This window comes from Silene latifolia, unplaced genomic scaffold, assembly GCF_048544455.1.
Source record: "Silene latifolia isolate original U9 population unplaced genomic scaffold, ASM4854445v1 scaffold_158, whole genome shotgun sequence".
NCBI classification, from domain to species: domain Eukaryota; kingdom Viridiplantae; phylum Streptophyta; class Magnoliopsida; order Caryophyllales; family Caryophyllaceae; genus Silene; species Silene latifolia.
In genome coordinates, this window is record NW_027413142.1 from 320,099 (window position 1) to 338,960 (window position 18,862).

The 18,862-nt window shown below is 36.7% G+C and overlaps 3 protein-coding genes across 6 annotated transcripts; 1 reads left to right on the plus strand and 2 right to left on the minus strand.

The window, feature by feature from the left end:
• Positions 1 to 3,471: 3,471 nt before the first annotated feature.
• LOC141637920 (small ribosomal subunit protein uS12) lies at positions 3,472 to 5,838 on the plus strand. Its single transcript, XM_074447338.1, has 4 exons — positions 3,472 to 3,640; positions 4,664 to 4,819; positions 4,913 to 5,039; positions 5,537 to 5,838. The coding sequence occupies exons 1-4, from the start codon at positions 3,636 to 3,638 to the stop codon at positions 5,675 to 5,677; spliced, it is 429 nt and encodes a 142-aa protein (XP_074303439.1). The 5' UTR covers positions 3,472 to 3,635; the 3' UTR covers positions 5,678 to 5,838.
• Positions 5,839 to 6,766: 928 nt separating this feature from the next.
• Positions 6,767 to 11,543, minus strand: LOC141637916 (WEB family protein At5g55860-like). Of its 4 annotated transcripts, XM_074447324.1 has the most exons (4): positions 11,442 to 11,492; positions 11,198 to 11,253; positions 9,442 to 9,648; positions 6,767 to 8,855 (listed from the first exon to the last, which is right to left on the minus strand). In XM_074447324.1, exons 3-4 carry the CDS (start codon positions 9,613 to 9,615, stop codon positions 7,038 to 7,040), a joined length of 1,992 nt encoding a protein of 663 aa, XP_074303425.1. In that variant the 5' UTR covers positions 9,616 to 9,648; positions 11,198 to 11,253; positions 11,442 to 11,492; the 3' UTR covers positions 6,767 to 7,037. The 4 variants fall into 4 exon arrangements, with proteins under 4 accessions (XP_074303425.1, XP_074303427.1, XP_074303426.1 ...); XM_074447326.1 differs by lacking the exon at positions 11,198 to 11,253 and having other exon boundaries at positions 11,442 to 11,543; XM_074447325.1 differs by lacking the exon at positions 11,198 to 11,253 and having other exon boundaries at positions 11,432 to 11,525.
• Positions 11,544 to 12,722: 1,179 nt separating this feature from the next.
• On the minus strand, positions 12,723 to 18,862 carry LOC141637900 (SEC14 cytosolic factor-like). Its single transcript, XM_074447302.1, has 11 exons — positions 18,290 to 18,862; positions 18,138 to 18,166; positions 16,802 to 16,885; positions 16,649 to 16,702; positions 15,848 to 15,925; positions 15,687 to 15,740; positions 15,324 to 15,383; positions 15,147 to 15,242; positions 14,270 to 14,371; positions 14,101 to 14,181; positions 12,723 to 13,365 (listed from the first exon to the last, which is right to left on the minus strand). The coding sequence occupies exons 1-11, from the start codon at positions 18,342 to 18,344 to the stop codon at positions 13,021 to 13,023; spliced, it is 1,038 nt and encodes a 345-aa protein (XP_074303403.1). The 5' UTR covers positions 18,345 to 18,862; the 3' UTR covers positions 12,723 to 13,020.

Consider the following 18,862-nt stretch of genomic DNA (forward strand, 5'->3'; position numbering starts at 1 on the left):
AAGCAATCGTTACCCTTAGCATTCTATGTCTAGAATGACTCTCGTGGATGCCAATGAACACGGGTGCTCACGGAGATCTGGAGTAAGGGGTGAGGGTACGTATTAGGAAGCTCTTTTGATCGAACACCTAATCCCGCCCGCCTCGATAGCGACCTCTACTAATGATTAGGGAAGTTATATATACTTGATATATCGTCGATTGTATGCATGCAATGCAACATCCATTGATTAATCCTAACATGTGAGAATTAGACTAAGTCGGTGAACAATTAATTAGGCACACAATTAATGTCGAAGTTGGAATTAATGTTCATTTACATGTGAAAACATACAAGCAATAGAAGAAATACAATAATTGTAAATACAATGAAGAAAATTACAATAATGAAATTTACAATAATTACAACGGATTAGGCGATTTATGTCGAAAATACCTTTAAAACGGATAATTTGAGAAAAAGAATAAAAGAAAGAATTAACGAACAAACCAGAAGGTGATAATACGAATAATAGTTAATTAAACGTAGACTAAATAACTAAGTCAAGGCAGAAACGGAGTTCAGAGACAGAACTCGGCCAAACAAAGCAGCAGAGCTGCGTCCCTTTGAATAGCGCAGCAGACGACGCGTCTGTTCCTTGGCTCGATTCGATTAATTTGTGAAGCCGTAATTGCAAAACCGTTAATGTTAATTGGTAAATTTAATGATCGATTGATGATATTTACTCGGATGAAAGTGATTAGCATGTTATTTAACATATGAATGGGTCATAAAAACAGTAAAACATGGATGAGACGGAATTAAGATGAATTAATTACATGGATGAACGAATGATTGACGAATTACAAACAAACTAATTAATTAGACTAAACATGATGAACTAATGACGGATTAATGATGATGGACAGATACAAATATGTCAACGATGAATTCCAGAAACTCAATATGAACGAATTGAATTTCTAAAACCCGAATTGAGTTTAATGACGAAAACCCGCGAATATGAATTATAAGGGATTTAAGTCGGATTTAAGGATGAACTAAACATGTTAATGATGATGAATTATATACATGTGATTATTATGCTATCATGTGAACGAATTAAAGAACAAACAATCAAATAAGAACAACGAAACGAATTACAGAGGACGAAGGAAGAAGAAAGGAAGCAGGAACTGCGGCAACCTCACGAAGAGGCGCGGCAGAGGCTGCGCTCCTTCAAGAGGCGCGGCGATTCTTTGCGTCCTTTCTCGACGGTTGGTCTTCTGGAAATCCGTGAAAAGAGGTTTTAAAGTACGGTTTTAGAAATCGGTTTTAATGATGCTTTCGACATAAACCTTACATTAATTGGTACAATAAGTAAAATACAATAAATAAAAGAGAGATTTACACCCTCAGACTTACATGTTGACGAAACGAGAATGACTAAGAATATCGATTAGTGATGCTCGACGCGAATGCAAAGAGAGTGCCCTCGTAAGAGGAAAACGATTGATTAATTAAGTTGATTATTGGTGTAGTTGGTCAAATTGGTCGGTCATGCAACGGAGAGAGGTGGTACCGGAAGGATCCGAGCTTACGTGGTCGAATGTTCAAGCACGTAGGCGCCAATTAGTAAGAACAAAGTCTAGAATGCAAAGGGAGAAGAGAAGGGCGGACACTCGCGTGAGAAATATGAGGAGCGAAGGCTCCTATTTATACTAATCACACGACGGAATTAGGGTTTCGGAGACTCTTTGGAAGTGAATCTCGGAAAGATATGAAAAAGATACGTGAAACATGCAGAGAAGGGTCTGGGAAGAGGCGCAGCAGCCACTGCGTCTCTTGGAAGAGGCGCAGCACCTGCTGCGTCTATTCCCAGGAGGTTTCCTCCTGCTGAAGAAAGATTTCCGCGTTTGAGTTATGGTAGAACGGAAATAATCCGATCTTCCTTAATATTTAACATGAATATTACGGGATATTATTTGCCAAAAGATAAAACTTGTGAATATGGAATAGAAATATCCGGAACATTCCAGAACATTCCGACTCGGGATTTAACAGTTATCAGAAATTGGAGACGGTTTTTGACCCGGACTCCGAATGTACTCTAATTACTGCCAAAACGACCGTATCAGGACGTAGATGACAACTGTGAGGTAGACATTAATATTTGAGCAATCACTTGACGATAATCTTACGAACTGTCACAAATCGTTCCGCGAATCAAACATGCGGCCCAATCATCACCGGGTGGTTTGCGAGGGGTGCAGAAACGAGGTGTCTACAACATGGTAGTCGTAAAATGATCTGAGTAATCAATACCGTCTCCATCGTTATTCACCTGCGCACGCATTTCGATAAATTAGTTAATAATTAATTATTTTCTACGAAACGAGTCGGAAAAAAAAAAAAAAAAAAAAATATAATACAAAGACGGTAATTAATTATTTTATACAAAACGAGCCGGAAAAAATAAAGAAAAAAATATAATATAAAGACGGTAATTAATTATTTGAATTTTTTTATAGAAAACGAGTCGGAAAAAAAAAATAAAAAAAATATAATACAAAGACGGGAATTAATTATTTTAATTGTTTTATACAAAACGAGTCGGAAAAAAAAATATATATAAGACGGAAACAAAAAAAAAAAAACACGAATTGGGCCTGAACGAAAGAATTTTTCGTCCAAAACCAGGCCTGGACGAAAAATTCTTTCGTCCAGTATGGGCCTTGGACGAAAGAATTTTTCGCCCAACACCATGTCTGGACGAAAATTCTCTTCGCCCAGGCCTTATTCGTCTTATTTTTTTTTTTTTTTCGATTGCATTTCAACTAAATCCGTCACAAATTCTATCATAATTCTGTCTACAATCAAGGCATCTATCCTAATTCGGGATTCAATCGATAATAAAACATAAATTTTTGACAAAACTAAATCGTAAACTCACCTCGTTACTAGCTTCATTGTTGGAATCGTTGTTAAAATCGTTCCCGTTCATGTTGTTAATTACAAATACCGCTTTTTTTTTTTAAAAGCCGTCTTTTTTTTTGTTTGAAATATTTTAGTGAGACGGTGACTTGTGTTTTACCGAGACGGAAATTGCATTTTAGTGAGACGGATATGGAGTTATGTTATGAAGGGCAAACTTGGAAATTTACATTAATTGTCGACGATAATTAATAACACAAATTCTTGTTTGTGACGGCACATATCCGTCACTCTTGAGTGACGGATACCATTTACCTCACAAAGTATCCATTTTTTCTCTCTCTGCAACACTATTCATGTGATCCCCTTTCTCAACTAACCCATTTTGTTACCATTTTAACTCACAAAATATCCGCCACAAATGGTAACCCGTCACAAGGGAGACCAATTGAATTAATAAATTGTCGACGACATATAGCAGGACCCATTAATAGTGGGTGGAGAGTAAAGATGGGCCATGACTAAAACAAAACCCGAAATGAAACCCAAACAAGTGAACAACCCATATACAAAACCCTAATCCCTAAAATTATACCCACCTATATAAAACCCTAATAAATCAATCCACACAATCCTCCTTTTGTTGCATCGCCATTGCCGCACTTGAACCCAGATCCTCCCCCCTTCCCCCAACCCCTACAGCACTAGCTTCTTCTTCCAATCATGGGGTAATTTCTTCTCCATTTTGTATTGTTTAATTTATTAGTGCTGTTTTTGATGAATTCAGTTTAATGTTGATGTTGATGATAATTTTGTTCTAGAAATGAATGATTTAGATTTAAATTTGTTAACTTTATATACCCTTTTAATGTTTTTTTTTGTGGGTTTGATTGTAAATTAGTGTAGAAGAGAAATTTTAAGGTGTATTTTAGGTTTACGTAGCGATTTGTAGTGATTGAGTACTCCCACTGTCTCGTTCATTTGTTTACCTTTGATTTATAATATAATACGCGTTGCAGCGAATAAAAAAAGTGAACAAATGATTGGGACGGAGGGAGTAATTTGTTAGAAATGTCCTGTTTTCTCTACTCATTGCTGTTGGGTATGGTGTACTCGCTGTCTTGTTCATTTGTTTACCTTTGATTATAACACGTGTTGCAACGAATTACAAAGTGAACAAATGTCCTGTTTTCTCTACTCATTGTTGTTGGGTACGGTGTACTCCTCCATGGCAATTTTATTGTCCCCATTTGACTATTGGCCGGTTTTACGAAGTATTAGTGTGTTAGAAATGTCGGATTTTTATTGCCGATGGTGGTTGGGTTGTATTATTTGTAAGGATGAATCAGCTGAGGTTAGTTGGATTCTTGTATAGACGGAGTGACTAATTAAACTTTTTTTGATACAGTTTTAGGAAGTATTAGTGTAATAGAAATGTCGGATTTTTATTACCATGGGCGGTTGTATTCTCGCTCAATCTGCTGTGAATTGCATTGGGCAGGTTATATTATATGTAAAGATGAATTGGCTTAAGTAAGTTGGATACACGGATAGACGGAGTGACCAATTATACTGTTGTATTATACGGTTTTAGGATGTATTAGTGTATTAGAAATGACGGGTTTTTAGTACTGAGTGCAGTTGAATACTTGCTCAATTTGGGTGGTGTATATTGTTTTAGGATGAATTGGCAGATGTTAGTTGTATACTTGGGTGGGCGAAGTGCCTAATTAAACCGTTCTATAATGCAGTAAGACACGTGGTATGGGAGCGGCCCGTAAGTTGAAGTCCCACCGTAGGAATCAGAGGTGGGCGGACAAACAGTACAAGAAGTCTCACCAAGGCAATGAATGGAAGAAGCCATTTTCTGGTTCATCTCATGCTAAAGGAATTGTCCTTGAGAAGATGTAAATTCTCCATATATATTGATTTCTCAGTCATTCTTTTACCATTGATCTTCTGTTTTATGTTATCTAATTCAACTTCAATCTACTTTACAGCGGTATTGAAGCTAAGCAGCCTAACTCTGCTATCCGTAAGTGTGCTAGAGTTCAGTTGATTAAGAACGGAAAGAAGATCGCAGCTTTCGTTCCCAATGATGGTTGTTTGAACTTCATTGAAGAGAATGTATGTTTTTTTTGCTGAAATCTGAATTCCCCTTCCTAGTCTCATTATTACATTTTTGAATTTTGCTTCTGTTTTTCCCATTTAATGGCTAGGAAGTCTTTTTGCATTACTTTTACATCTAAGTAACACGCATACAGTTACAATAAACTGAACGCGTCTTGCAATCTAACTAACTTGTCTTGCTTTCTTTTGTAACACAAATTACATATGAGACTGCCCTGACTCCTGAGACCACCCATATACTGGCATAGTTTACTACTCCATCTCAGATTGGGGTAAATGGGTGTCTACTAACCTAATGGGTCGGTTCACAATAAATAGCCCTTGATCATTTGTTAAGAAATGTACTACGATAATTTTCGTTTGTGGTGTTAGTTGGTAATGTGTTGATTTTTGATGTTCTCACAGTTTATATACGATTCTTAGGGACTCAGTTGGTATTTTGTTACATTATTCTAGTCTCACAATGTTGCTAATATCTCTTGTTTCCGTCACAGGACGAGGTACTCATTGCTGGATTTGGACGAAAGGGACATGCTGTGGGAGATATTCCCGGAGTTCGTTTCAAGGTGGTCAAGGTTGCTGGTGTCTCACTTCTTGCTCTCTTCAAGGAAAAGAAAGAGAAGCCTAGGTCTTAATTAAATCGTAACAAGGGTTTCTATTAGTTTGTCTTTTGTCTATCGGTATGTTTTGTTGCAACTGAGTTTCCAATGCTGTTTTGTTGAACAATGTTCATCTGCTATTCTGCTATATACTCTTACTACTTCTAGTGATTGCCGAAACACTATTTTTAGGTTCAGGATTACTCAAGTTTTGCTGTACTTTGGTCTGTTAATCCAGTTTTTCTTCCCTTTTGTCCTTTCAATTCCAGATCATTGTTTTCCGAAACCATGGCCACAATGCTGCCTCAGGAAAACAGTTCTCTTCTTTTGCAGGAAAGATTAGTAGTCATCAAAATGTGAAAAGCATTCTCAAATATACACTTTTTGGACAACGAATACGAAAACTCCAATGAACAAATGTAAGTGTAGTTGTAAAATTAACAAAAAATGTTGGCTTATTGCAAGATCCACGTACAACTTGTTATTTAGGTGCAGTTCCAAAATGTAAATGATAATTTGAGTTGTTAAGCATAGGAAAATAGGAACTTTAATGTTATAAGCTGGAAGAAGTACAATTGTGTTGTTAATATAGGAACTTCGATCTTAAGTTGAATGATTGCAATTTAACAACCGCAACAATTTCACGTCCGATTATATGCAATTGCTAACGCGATCAATGTAACGATAGTCATCTGCCTGAGTCCATGCCTTCTAGACTTCGAGCCTGTCACCCTCGGGTGGCATACCTGGTACAGGTTTGCTAGTAAGGATCTTCTGTCCCACTTTTGCGTCCCATTCTGTATACCACGCCATTTATATTCTGACACATCACTAGTTGCAAGAATAAATTATGCAATATACATATTAATTAGTTGATGTGTCAGAATATCTATGGAGTGGGACATAGAATGAGACACCTAATGGGACAGAGGATCCTTAGTGCACGTTTGCAGGCTATCACATATACATGAGGGTTTACCCAATGTGCAACGAAGATTGCGGTGCGGGTTCCCTCGTCGCCAAAAATAGTCATCTGCAGATCCGTTTACATATCCATTTCATGAGACGGTGACTTTTGAACATCTCTTTTTAAACCAAGCAGTAAATTTTTAAGAACGACAAAAATACAGCAATATTTTCAAGAATGCTCATTTTAATGCAGTCATTTAAAATAAACACAAGCAAAACTATCTTAAACATGATGAGCATACTCTAATCTAAGCAATCATACATATCTTGAACCTATACATTTCATCTCGGAATTATTTTTCCTCGCGTACATAAGAGTACATAACTACATACATCCCTCGCATGCTCACAAATACCCCCAAACAGTTGGCTATTTCGCCAACGTCACATTAACCAAACGAAATTACTACCAAGTATCAGTCAGAACTTAGTTCTCACCAGGTAGATAGGACGGTGACACTGCTTCCTCGTGATTTTTCTTCTTGTTAAACACGCCACTGATGCTTGGCAATAGCACTTTCTTCGACATTGAAGTCCGTCTCCTGACCCCATTTGCTTTCCCTGATCCATCTTGTACCGGAACCTTGTAATCAATAGGGCCTGACTTGGTTGGCCTTAGAGTTGTTACTCTCTGTGTGGGTCCCTGTACCTTTTGTTCGGCTTGAGCCTGTGTTTCTGCTAGAATACGCGAAGCAGTTTCCGCTGCTTTCTTTTGGTCCCTCTCTCTCCATCGTTGAAGCTCCCCGTCTACAGCCCTCTTAGCCGCCTCAGCCATCTCTGCCTTCTTCAAGGCATCCTTTGTGGCGGCCTTCATATCTTCAATCTCCTTCCGAGCAGCCTCCAATCTTTGTAAGGCTTCATCCTCGCTTGCCTTCACAGCTTCCACTTGGGCCATTATAGCATCTACTTTCATACCAGCAAGCTTTTCCGACTCGTCGACCTTTCTGCTCAGTGCATCAAACTCATCCTTCGAAATCCTGATATCAGGACCGGATTCTGAGGTTGAAGAACGAGCAGCATCTGTTCTCTCGGACAAGGCTTGGATCTGTTCAAGGGCAATGGACTCGGCTTTTTTCGCTTCCTCGACTTCTAGAAGTGCTGTTTTCAGATTTTGTTCAGCTTCTTCGAGACAAACCCGGGTAGTTTCTGCTTCCTTTTTCAACTCCTCAGCCTTCAATTTCATTTCTTCTGCCTCAACTCTAGCGTTTTCGGTTTCTAGTGCTAGTTGGTTTAAGGTTTTAATCATTTCATCTTTGGCCCCACTAGTTTCAGCTTCTATTGTGTGGGATTCTTCAAGCTCGGACTTACATCTACGAAGCTTAACATGAAGTGTCCCAGCAATGGATTCCGTCTCTGCTTCTTTTTCTTTCAGTTCTAAGTGATCTTTTCTCAAACTCTCCAATTCCTGTTTTAGAGATTCCACCTGAGTCTGAAGGGCATTCCTCTCCTCCAAAACACTCAATAGGGAATCCTTAGCACCATCAAGCTCCAAAGTAACCTTTTTCACAGAATCTAAATCAGAATCTTTTGCATTCTCTATTTTTCTTTTAAAAGCCTCAATTTCAGACGTAACTTCAGCCAGTTGTGCCTCAAGGTTTTTGGCAACTGTAGGATCAAACTCTTTCTTCATTAGCTGCAACATACTAGAAGCCTCTTGCATTCTAGATTTGTAGGACTCTCTCTCGACATTTTTGTCAGCAATGATTTTTGCTTGTTCATGTTGCGCTTCAACTGAAGCCTGCCTCACTTGCTCAATTGTTTCCTTTAGAGTCGAAATTTCTATTGAAATTGCAGAAGCTCGCTCGGCATTCATCTTTGCAGCAATTTCAGCCTCAGAAGCTTGCTTGGTAGCAGAAGCTTTCGCTTCAACACATGTATCATAATCCCGACGTATTTTATTCAGTTCCTGCTTTGCAGAATTAAGTTCCGAGAGCACTGCTGCGTACTCCACTTTTGCATTATCGGATTCGTCGTTATGGAAACCATTGGTCAAGTCAAGCTTGCCACTATTAGCATCTTCTAGTTGCTTTGCACGATTCTTTGCAGTCACTGTCGCCTGAAATGAAGCTTCTTTAGATTGACTTAAAACTTTAATCTTCTGTGATAGACTTTCAACTGTTCCCTTGGCCTTTTCAAGTTCAATGAGTGCTTCAGACTTGGTATTTTCAGCATTCTTGAGCTGCTCCTTTAACTTGTTCAGTTCCTTTTCCGCCAAATGTAATTCCGACTCTTTTACCAAAACTCTCTGCAACCACATAATTAATGGAAAGATAAATGACCTGTTGAATGATGCGCCAAAGCATCTTTAAGCAAATTATACCCCTATGCTAAATTTGATATGTAAAAATGTTTTTGTGTCCTTCAGATGTAAATATATTATTCGTACGTGAAACCAAGCAAATTGATTGAGACATGCCATATATTAAAAAAGTTACATAGTCAGAAAACATACAGTTTTTTAGATGAAAAACGTAAAGATCAACACGAAGAACACTATATTTCCATACAAGTTTTATTATAGACCTCAGAAGAATCAGGACGAACAAGTGCAAGACTTACAGACACTAGTTAACAATCAAGGATCGAGATTTCTGTAACATAAAAGCAAATGTTGGATTATTCTTGTTAAAATCAAAAGGTTGGGTTATTTTCAGAATACTTGACAAACGTAGGGTTATTTTTGTTAAATTTGCCTAAAAAAATTTAGCGAAAAAGTAGAATACTCTTGTTCTATACCCCTTTGAGTCCTTGACCCAGACAAGGGTAAAGAGAAAACGTAGTTGAAGATAACTGAAAAATAAAGCGGCAAAGTGAGCATAAGAATGACAGACCTCAGCGGAATTTGGATTTGCCTTCTTGATTGCAGGTTTTCCACCAGAGAAAGCTACCTCACCAAATAGGTTGACAGCATCTTTCACAGACTGAAAAGGTGCCCTTGTGTCTATTTCACCTACTTCAACCTTCGGAGAATCTGAATTTTTTGGGCGTCCGGTTGAATGCACCATAATGCTCACCTAAACTATGAAGATATGAGCGTCCTGCAGCAATGAAGCAACAGATCATTAAAGAAAATGGAAAGGTTCTCAAAAACACTTCACTGCTAGAACAATAGCACACACAACCATGAAGCTAAAGAAAATGATGACAAAACACTTGGAAAATTTTTCCATTTCACCAAATAATCAACTTTCATAGCTGGATGAATTTCCTGTACATTTACAAGTATAATCATAATTCTCAGCGACAAACTTTATATCAAAAAAATGAAAGTCCACTGCATCACACACTTTAATCATTAAAAACGACTTCACACGAAAATTCCCCATTTCTATATTTCTTCAAAGCTTTTATTGCAAAACAGAGAAACTAACAAATCATTTCTAAGTTCTAATCATGAACTAAAACTTAGAAGTAGATACCATATTGTAAGTCTGTAGCACTGCTGAAGTTAAGGTGTTAACTAGTAGAGACGAGCTCAAGTTAGGGTTTACTTGAGTCGACTGGTGTTCAAGTTAATCCAGAGTATCTCACAAGCTGAATTAACACGATACGAATTTCATTTTCAAACAAATGTAATCATTTCAAAAGAAATATCCACAGCTTAACTTATCATGAAAAATATTATACTCCATTCTTGCTTTAAAGCGGCCCCTCGGTCCCGTCATTTCACTCATTATGCAGGACTTTGCACCAAATTCCGAAAAAACAAAATCACTTCATTCAATGATGGAAACTCTAGGCAACCCCTCTCCAGCTGTTTATGGCAAATATACACATAATATTACTCGTATACTATACCTAATCATGAAGTAAAACTTACTCTCTCCGTTCCAATTATTTGTTTACCTTCAATTAATATACACTCACACAAAAGAAAAAAAAAAAAAAAGGTAAACAAATGATTGAGACAGAGGGAGATCATGAAATGATAGCGTTCCTAACAGCAATCATATAAAGAAACATTAACAACTTAATTCAATCATAGAAAGTAATATAAACCAAATTACGGGAAAAAAAAAATCTCTTCATACAATGATGTAAACAATAGGTAACTCCTCTCCAGCCTATTTATGGTAATATACACAAAATATTACTTCCTCTTTCCCGGTTATTTGTTGTCCTATTCTATTTTTAAGTGTCTAAGTCAATTATTGTCCTTTCTATTTTAAGAATGAACTTGATGAACAATTTGATCATTCACACTCAATTTATTCCACTTGTCGTTTAGTAATTGGCTATTTCCCCTTTTCTTGGCCTTTGTGTCAAAATCAAATGACAACAATTGACCAAGATGGAGGGAGTACTATACCTACTCATGAGCTAAAACTTACTGTCTCAATCATTTGTTTACCTTTAATTAAAATACGCTCACAAAAAAAAAAAAAAGTTAACAAAAAATGATAGGAACGGAGGGAGATTATGAAATCACAAATAAACAACACGATACATAATAGGTCGCAGGTTCGAATCTCCAGCTAAACAAACACGACACATAAGAATAATCGACAACGAAAAAAACAAGCATCAAATCAATCAATCAATCAATCGTAAACGCTTCAAAGGTAAATACATAGAGAGGAGATAAACCTTAGAAGACGTTAAACCCTAGAAACGTTTCGGAGAGAATTGAGCGGCGATCAAAACTTCAAGTATGAAAAACGCAGAAAATACAAGAATTGATAGGTTAGAAACACGAAAAATAGGATAAATTAGGGATTATAATTACTGAATTAGTAAAAATTGGGGGAAATTTGGGAAGGTTTAATGAAGAACAGAGGTATGTTGAAAAAGTAGAGAGAGAAGGTTGTAAGAGTAGAGTACGGCTGCTTACTCGTCGTCGTCGTGCGCTCCGTGTAGTTGTTGTTGTCTTCTGATTGTTTCCCTTTTTTTGAATTTCCCCGTTTACTCTTGCATTATTATCGGACCTACATTTTTGTCTATTTTTAGTACGCGCTCTATTGGGACCAACTACCTGATAGTTTTATGAGACGGTTTTATATTTAAGGTCCTGTTTTTTTGAACGGAAATAATTTGAAGGAAATTGAATTTAGTACAAGAATTGAACTTAGGCTATCCTGGAACTAAGCATTATGTTATCAAAATAAAATTTAGACTTTAGAGTGAAGTAGTTATGTTTAGACTTGCTCTTTTTGATGTTGTCGGATTATAAGAAGATCGTATATAACTACTACTCTGTATATAAGGTCCTTTAACTATAAGTACAAGAAACCTAGTTATGATATTTCATGTCACCGAAATCTAACAAATTAACGCCATTGGAAGAATTTCCGTCAGATTGATGACGCAACATTGCGTCACGCAGGGGCGCGGCCCCCTCTTTTAAAATTTCCAATCCCAAAAATGGTATGAGGCTGAATAGGAAAATTTGAGAGTATTTTGTTGAGTTACTATTAAAAAGTATTTATTTTATTACCTTTCTTGATACTTCCTTAATCGTATTAAAAAAAGTCTACTTCAATTGTTCAAAAGCTAGTTTTGACATTAAGATAACACTTTACTCCATTGATAATAATAAAGTGCCCATCTATATGGCTTTTGAAGTTTCTTTTCGTGTAAAGGGAGCCTAAAAGAGCAATTTAAAGCTGACGGAGTTTAAACCTAGGTCATAACTATCACCCCACATCTTTACTAACCTATTTGACATCTGCATATGGCTTTCGAAGTAACCATGGTAAATTGTATAGCTCCTGTACTTTTCCAAACCCCGTATGACCATGCCATCCACCAAGAGCTACACAATTACGGAGTACTCCGTACAACTTTACCAACTAACCTAGACGAACAAATGTCATATAAATCAACAAAATGCTTATTGATGTTTTGCTACCTTTGTTCCTAAATACTCGCAACTTATACCAACTCATGTACTCTTTTATTGACGACCTATTGATCATTGTGAAAGGGAGTTTGCCCTCGGTGACCGTGCCGCAACTGAAAATTAAACTAATTTAGGTCCTTATGTGAGAAAACACACACTCAAAGTTGGTACTGGTACAAGACTACAAAGGCTTTATTGTAGTTAAAGGGTAGAGGGAGGCCATATGTACCGAGTAAGGATCCTCTCCATTACTTTTTACCCCAATCTACATACAACAGTAAGGAATAGATATATTTTCCGATGACCGAAACAAATTACATTAGAGCTTCTGCATATCATCTTTGTTCTCCTCTCCTTCACATTTATAATAAAGATACAGTCTCTGGTAACTAGCAAGTACATTCATCCTTGATATAACTCACCGTGTCAGCATCGAGATAATGCCGAGCATTGGTGATACATTATCAAGAGTAAGATTTTTCCGATAGTACAAGATAATAGTCGAGTCTCAAGTCTCGTGCTCGAGTAGTTGACTCGAGGAGAGGAGATAACGTTGCGGCTCTTTGGTTAATTATTTGATTGTGATACCAAGTCCACTTAGCTGTTTGGAGAGTGATCTTCCAAGCCCGTTGCTCTCGCCCTTCTGATCCTCCAAACGATGGAACTCGGATTCTATTGTTTTGGCTATTTTAGCATCATCAGGGTCAGGCTCGGGAAAAGCCACATGGAACGAACCTTGCTTCAAAGGTTTGATAGATTGGGTTCGAGCAGCTTGCTCTTTGACATAATTGTATAGCTCTTGGTGGAAGGCATGGTCCAAGGAGAAACAGTTATCGATTGTTCCGTTCCTAGAATGTCGAGAGGATCCCGAACCTTCTCTATTGCAAAAATGTGGGAGTGATGCATAATCCATAACCTGAGATCGGGTTGCAGTCCAAATATTAGTAACACTTCGCCAGATTAAATAAACACAAAAGATGTTTAGAAAAATAATTCTCGATAATATCTAGAAGATTAAAACCAGTGAAGACATCAAACTGATCCGCAACACAAAATAGCTGATTTATGAAGTAGTTGATTCTTGAGTACCACATATTTAGTAGGGCTGAGCAAAAAATCCGATATTCGGTCCGAATCCGATCCGATTTTTTGGATATCCGATCTGAAAGTTAAGTTTGGATCGGATATCCGATTTGAAACTTTTGGTATATGGATCGGATATGAATATTAGAATGAAAACGTTTGGATATCCGATCCGATCCGAAAATGTATTTTCCTAGTATTTACTGTTTTTTCTTGCCATTTATGACCAATTTTTTAATTAAATGAGGAGTTGTATCAAATAAAACTAATAAAAGTGTGCTATTAAAGAAGTGTACTTAAAACAACGCTAAACATTGGATATCCGAAAGATTTGGATCTATATGGATATCTGCCTTGAGGATTTCCAATCTGGATATCCGATTCAAACTAGCACTTTGGATCGGATATCCGATCCGTGCTCTGCCCTACTGGCACACTTAACACACACTTAACACTGAGAACAGCGCGATTTTTGAAAACAAATCAAGAGCACAAATCACGAATACCAGACAAGTAGAGTGCTTGAAATACTAGTATTTATCAATAGTTTTCTGAACAGAATGTATACCTTCAACAATTCATCCTTCCCACAACCGGAGAGAACCTGAATTTTCTTCCTAGTTCGCTCCTGCAAAAGGGGCTTCACAACCTGCCATGGTAAACATGGACCTCCGTGAATTAAAAAGGGGTAACAACTGATAAAAAGCTATTCTACATGCAAAAAGAGAGAGGCAAACCTTCCAGCATGCTGAAAATATATAAGGTGCATTGACTATGTAATAGGTGTCCGTCTTCTCAGGATAATTTAGGTCATCGATTGTAGAAATAACAGTCAGCAGCTGCAAACAAATGATAAGCAATGAATCATAACAATATCATTTGTGTAAGCACGAGACAGAAGTATCTCTTGAACGAGCTCAAAGAAAATAATGGTCAAAGAATCTGTTACACTAGCTCAAAGAAGAAAATGGTCAAACAAACTGTCAGAGAACACCATCAATATCTTTCGAAACAAAAAAAACGGAGAAACGGAGCAGGGAGGGGTTTGAGATTGTGGACATAGAGAGTGTAACTATATCTTGATTCAAAAAATCTCTAAACTGCCATCTTAGATCTTACGAACTTCGTGGCAGTGTAAAAGATAAGACTGTCAAGAATGTTAGTCAAGTTCACCTGAGTTATAAATGGACAACAGATAAATTCATTTAGTGACTATACAACATATGTTGCTCTTTTATGCCGACGGAGTATGAATGAAACCGAGATCTTGGTATGACCAGCACCAACAAGGATAATGTCCCTCAAACTTGAGGTTTAGAAAATGTATGAGATAGCCATCCGTAGCTTAATAATTCTACCTTTGCTTATGGTAGTAATTTAGTAAATGTGGTTGCGACATCACACTGAGACTGAGTTACATAGACTTATAATAGTTTTGAAAGTTACGGCAGCAGCTTTTTTACGCAGTATTGGCTACATTTATGGTGCAAAGACCGAGATTGGCTGCGGCGACTGGTTCCAAGACTAGAATGAAACTGAGATTTAAATAATTCAAGGGACTATACACATTATAGAACAAGAGAAATGAGACGAAAAAAATTTACAGGTAGGTACCTTTACTTGGTTAAGTGCAGATAGCTTTAGCCCCGTCATATCAAGCACCTTAAGACAAGTAGTAATGGGTCGCCCATACTTCTGTGATGCAAGGGGCTAAAAGACACGAGAAAGAAATGCGTTTAGCAAGAAAAATATATGGATAACAGTTCAAAATCATTCTAGCGCCTCACTCACCAAAACAACACGGTCTCTGTACTCATTCATTTGGATGTGCGACTGCACATAGTAGTGGACCTATTATAGAGACATGAAACAAATAAGTAACTAACTACATCATTGTTAGTATATAGCATTGAAAAGTGCATGGCCCCTTTTTCAGTCGATGAAAATCAATATTGCACTAACAATATTACACTAATAAAAGTTACACGAAACGCTTTTCAGTCATACACACAAACTAAATTGGTGGGCATGAAAGGATAAAAAAAATACAGAAAAATACAGGTGAACCATTATGTCATTTCATTTCCAGTGAAAAGCTCCAGGGATACCAGAGCATGAACAAAAACACAAAAGCGCAAGAAGCTCATGACTTACAGATGCTTTGTCAAATGTGCTATGCCCCACACCAACAGCAACAACGGGCAATCCCTGAGTGAAAAAGAGAAACGCCATCTTGTGAAGAACTGAACAAACTAGTTGCCCATGTAACAGGGCATATGGCTGACAATGCCAACTAATAGAAAAGGTGTTAATACCTCGTTTGAGTAGCCTGATAATCCCACAAGCTGAGAATCACGCACTTTTCTATACAGCTCGGATGGAAGAATTGGCTTCTGTGCACATGAAAACACAATAATTATACACCTCTTGGCTACAAGCTTCCAAGTAAATAAAAAATTCCAGAAGTGGGAAGAGCTCTCCGAAGAAAATATAAAGGAGGGTTATAATATTCCAAAGGCAGTTAGCAATTACTCCCTCTTATTCTTGGAATTCACTCTTTCGCTTTAGACACAAATATTCGTAAGAGCAAATAGATAGACGATAAGAAAAAGGGTAAAATAGGAATGATGAGCATTAATTAGGCGGGAAATTAGATATAGTATGATACTTCAATTAAATTCTGCAGGTAAACGAGACATTTTTTTAGATACAGAAGTTTTGCCAAATTTAAAATGGAGCACTTCTATTGAATTCTTCAATAAACGAAAAAGGGACAATTTTAAACTTTAAAGAATAGAAGAGAGTATTACTATGTCCAAATTAACATTATCTGACAATTCCTTCACGCAAAAAGCTTTAGTGAGCCAATTTGCTTAATTCCATCACATTCCAAATTAGCATGTAGTCAACTTATATTGCAAAATTTAGCAATGCTAAACATAGAGTAGACATTCTTTCGACGCCACATAAAATCAAGTTGCAACAACAAAGAACAAACAAAGATAATAACCCGTAAGTCATAAGAGAATACTTATTCTGTATTGCACAAAATTGACATCACAAATGCATACAACATGTATCTTGCAGCATAGAAACGATCAGATCCTTGAACTTACCGCCAATATGTTGTCAATTTCATTTTGCACCCTCCAGTTCAAACAGTCAACCAACTGCGGAAAACGCAACAGAATCAGGGGAGCTAAAAAAAGAGTTGCTTCCAAAACCTCAAATCACATTAAGCACTTTCAAAAGAGATCAGCTCCACTTACCATCTTGTACGCCTTATCAACATTCCAATCCCTTGCTTTCAGAAATCTAACATAGGTTTCAGTTGGGTATCCATGATGCATATTCTGTAATATGCCACAAAAGCAGAAAATAAACACTCCGTAGCGAATAAATAATCACCATAATAACATCGTAATCCCTCACATAATGAAACGAACTGTCTTAGCAGATTAGCATACATGATAATTTCCTAATCTAACACCCCTACGTTGTAAAACATAAATCAAGTACAGCGATCAGACATAACTTCACATGAGAACCCTTCTCTTGTTGACCATACGTTGTACAAAGTTACGAGAAATAGAGTAGAAATCCTCTGAACAAACAATGCGATTGACTTCACAATTTCAAATATGTGACGTGGCTAACGCCTTCTTTAGGTAACTAATCATCGTAGTTCAGTTAAATAAATTAAAAATGAAAAAACACCACATCGGTTCCATTACATCAATACATAAATAGTTCCACCTATAAATCTAAAATTCGCAAACTTCAAGCCCGCGGTCAAGATCTTTCCTTGGCAAATGCCTCCAATGATAGACACAAATCAAAGGGTCCCCAAACAGATCTAACAACTCGTAAAATAACTACGTAAAGCTCCACAATTCTCTAAGGGGGTGTTTGGTTGAAGCTTTTGGAATGGATTGGAATGGATTCAATCCATTCTAGTGTTTGGTTGGGGTGATTTGGAATGGAGTTAGATACCCAATGGATTCTAACTCCACCTCAACCCCTTGGAATCTCATACCCATCCTCCCACCTTGGATTCAAACTCCATTCCCCCCTTCTATAATTTATGGTAAACCAAACAAGATTAGGCAAGTATGGATTTAGAACCCCATACTACTCTACTATCAAACTTCATTCCATTCCATTCCAAATTGTTGAACCAAACGACCCCTAAATAATAATAGTAATTGTCAAGATCACTACTATTACGCAGTGTCGGTTTTTGATCAAAATGACCTATAGATTGCAGAGATCACTATCAAAATCTGTCACCAACACATCCATCTATACAAGACTCAATTAGCAATGTTATGACCAGTAAAAGTCAAGGATACCAAAATGCTGACCATTCAATCACCTACTAATCAAATAAAATTAATTAAAATAGTAAATTAAACATGAAATTGCAAATAACTATAATTAAAATATTCTAAAAATTCTCTAGCTCATCAAATCTAAAACACAGATCACTCCCTCCGTCTTAGTCGATAGTTTTTTTTTTACGGGGATTTCAAATATAGATAACTATTGATCGGGACATAGGGAGTAATAAACAATAAACAATTACAGTATAAACAGTAAACTGACCTCAAAAGTTTGTTGGAGTGGTTCAGCAACTGCAAAAAAAAACAAAAATAATTAAAAAATTACAAGAACACATCAAAGATCACAACTTTAATAACTTAAAAACTGAAAAAATTTAAGAATAAAATAATAATAAAAAAAACAATTATAATTACCTCCATCCATAAGTGACTCAAACTGTTTGATAGCATCATCTTTAGCAATACCCATTTTCAATAATCCACTAAAATCCCCAAAATTAGAAAAACCCACCAAAAATTAAGCATAAAAAGGGGAATTTTTGAGGTGGGGCCCTCTGAAATTGGGATCTTGATGAACCCTAATTATTAGTAAAGTTAAATATTGAGCAAATTGAGATGGAAATTAAGAGAGAAGGAGGGAAAGAGAGAGAAGTAGTGATTTTTTATGACTTCTCTAATTGTAAAGATTGGAACTTTAATTCTAAATAAATTCCATATTTTCAATATTCAGTCTAATCTAATCTAATCTAATCTAATCTAATTCGAAATTATAGTCTTTGATTTCACACTTTTAACATGGCCTGCACTGTAATAATAGTAATTTATAATGATGATTATTGAATAATTGTGGTAATAATATGGATCTTTATCTTTATTACTGTGAGATTTGGAAATTGTTTTAGATTTGTATTTGTAATAAAAATAAGAATTTAATGCAGATTTTATTATTAGCATACTGTGTGTTATATGGTAGGTTTGGGTCTATTC

Coding starts and splice junctions, on each gene's coding strand:
- LOC141637900 (XM_074447302.1), bottom strand. CDS start 18,344: ATGGGTATTGCTAAAGATGATGCTATCAAACAGTTTGAGTCACTTATG. Junction 14,372..15,146: donor CTGCACTTAACCAAGTAAAG/GTACCTACCTGT, acceptor ATTTGTTTGCAG/CTGCTGACTGTTATTTCTAC. Junction 14,182..14,269: donor TATTTTCAGCATGCTGGAAG/GTTTGCCTCTCT, acceptor TTACCATGGCAG/GTTGTGAAGCCCCTTTTGCA.
- LOC141637916 (XM_074447326.1), bottom strand. CDS start 9,615: ATGGTGCATTCAACCGGACGCCCAAAAAATTCAGATTCTCCGAAGGTT. Junction 8,856..9,441: donor CAAATCCAAATTCCGCTGAG/GTCTGTCATTCT, acceptor ATGTGGTTGCAG/AGAGTTTTGGTAAAAGAGTC.
- LOC141637920 (XM_074447338.1), top strand. Junction 4,820..4,912: donor GGAATTGTCCTTGAGAAGAT/GTAAATTCTCCA, acceptor TCTACTTTACAG/CGGTATTGAAGCTAAGCAGC. Junction 5,040..5,536: donor TGAACTTCATTGAAGAGAAT/GTATGTTTTTTT, acceptor TTTCCGTCACAG/GACGAGGTACTCATTGCTGG.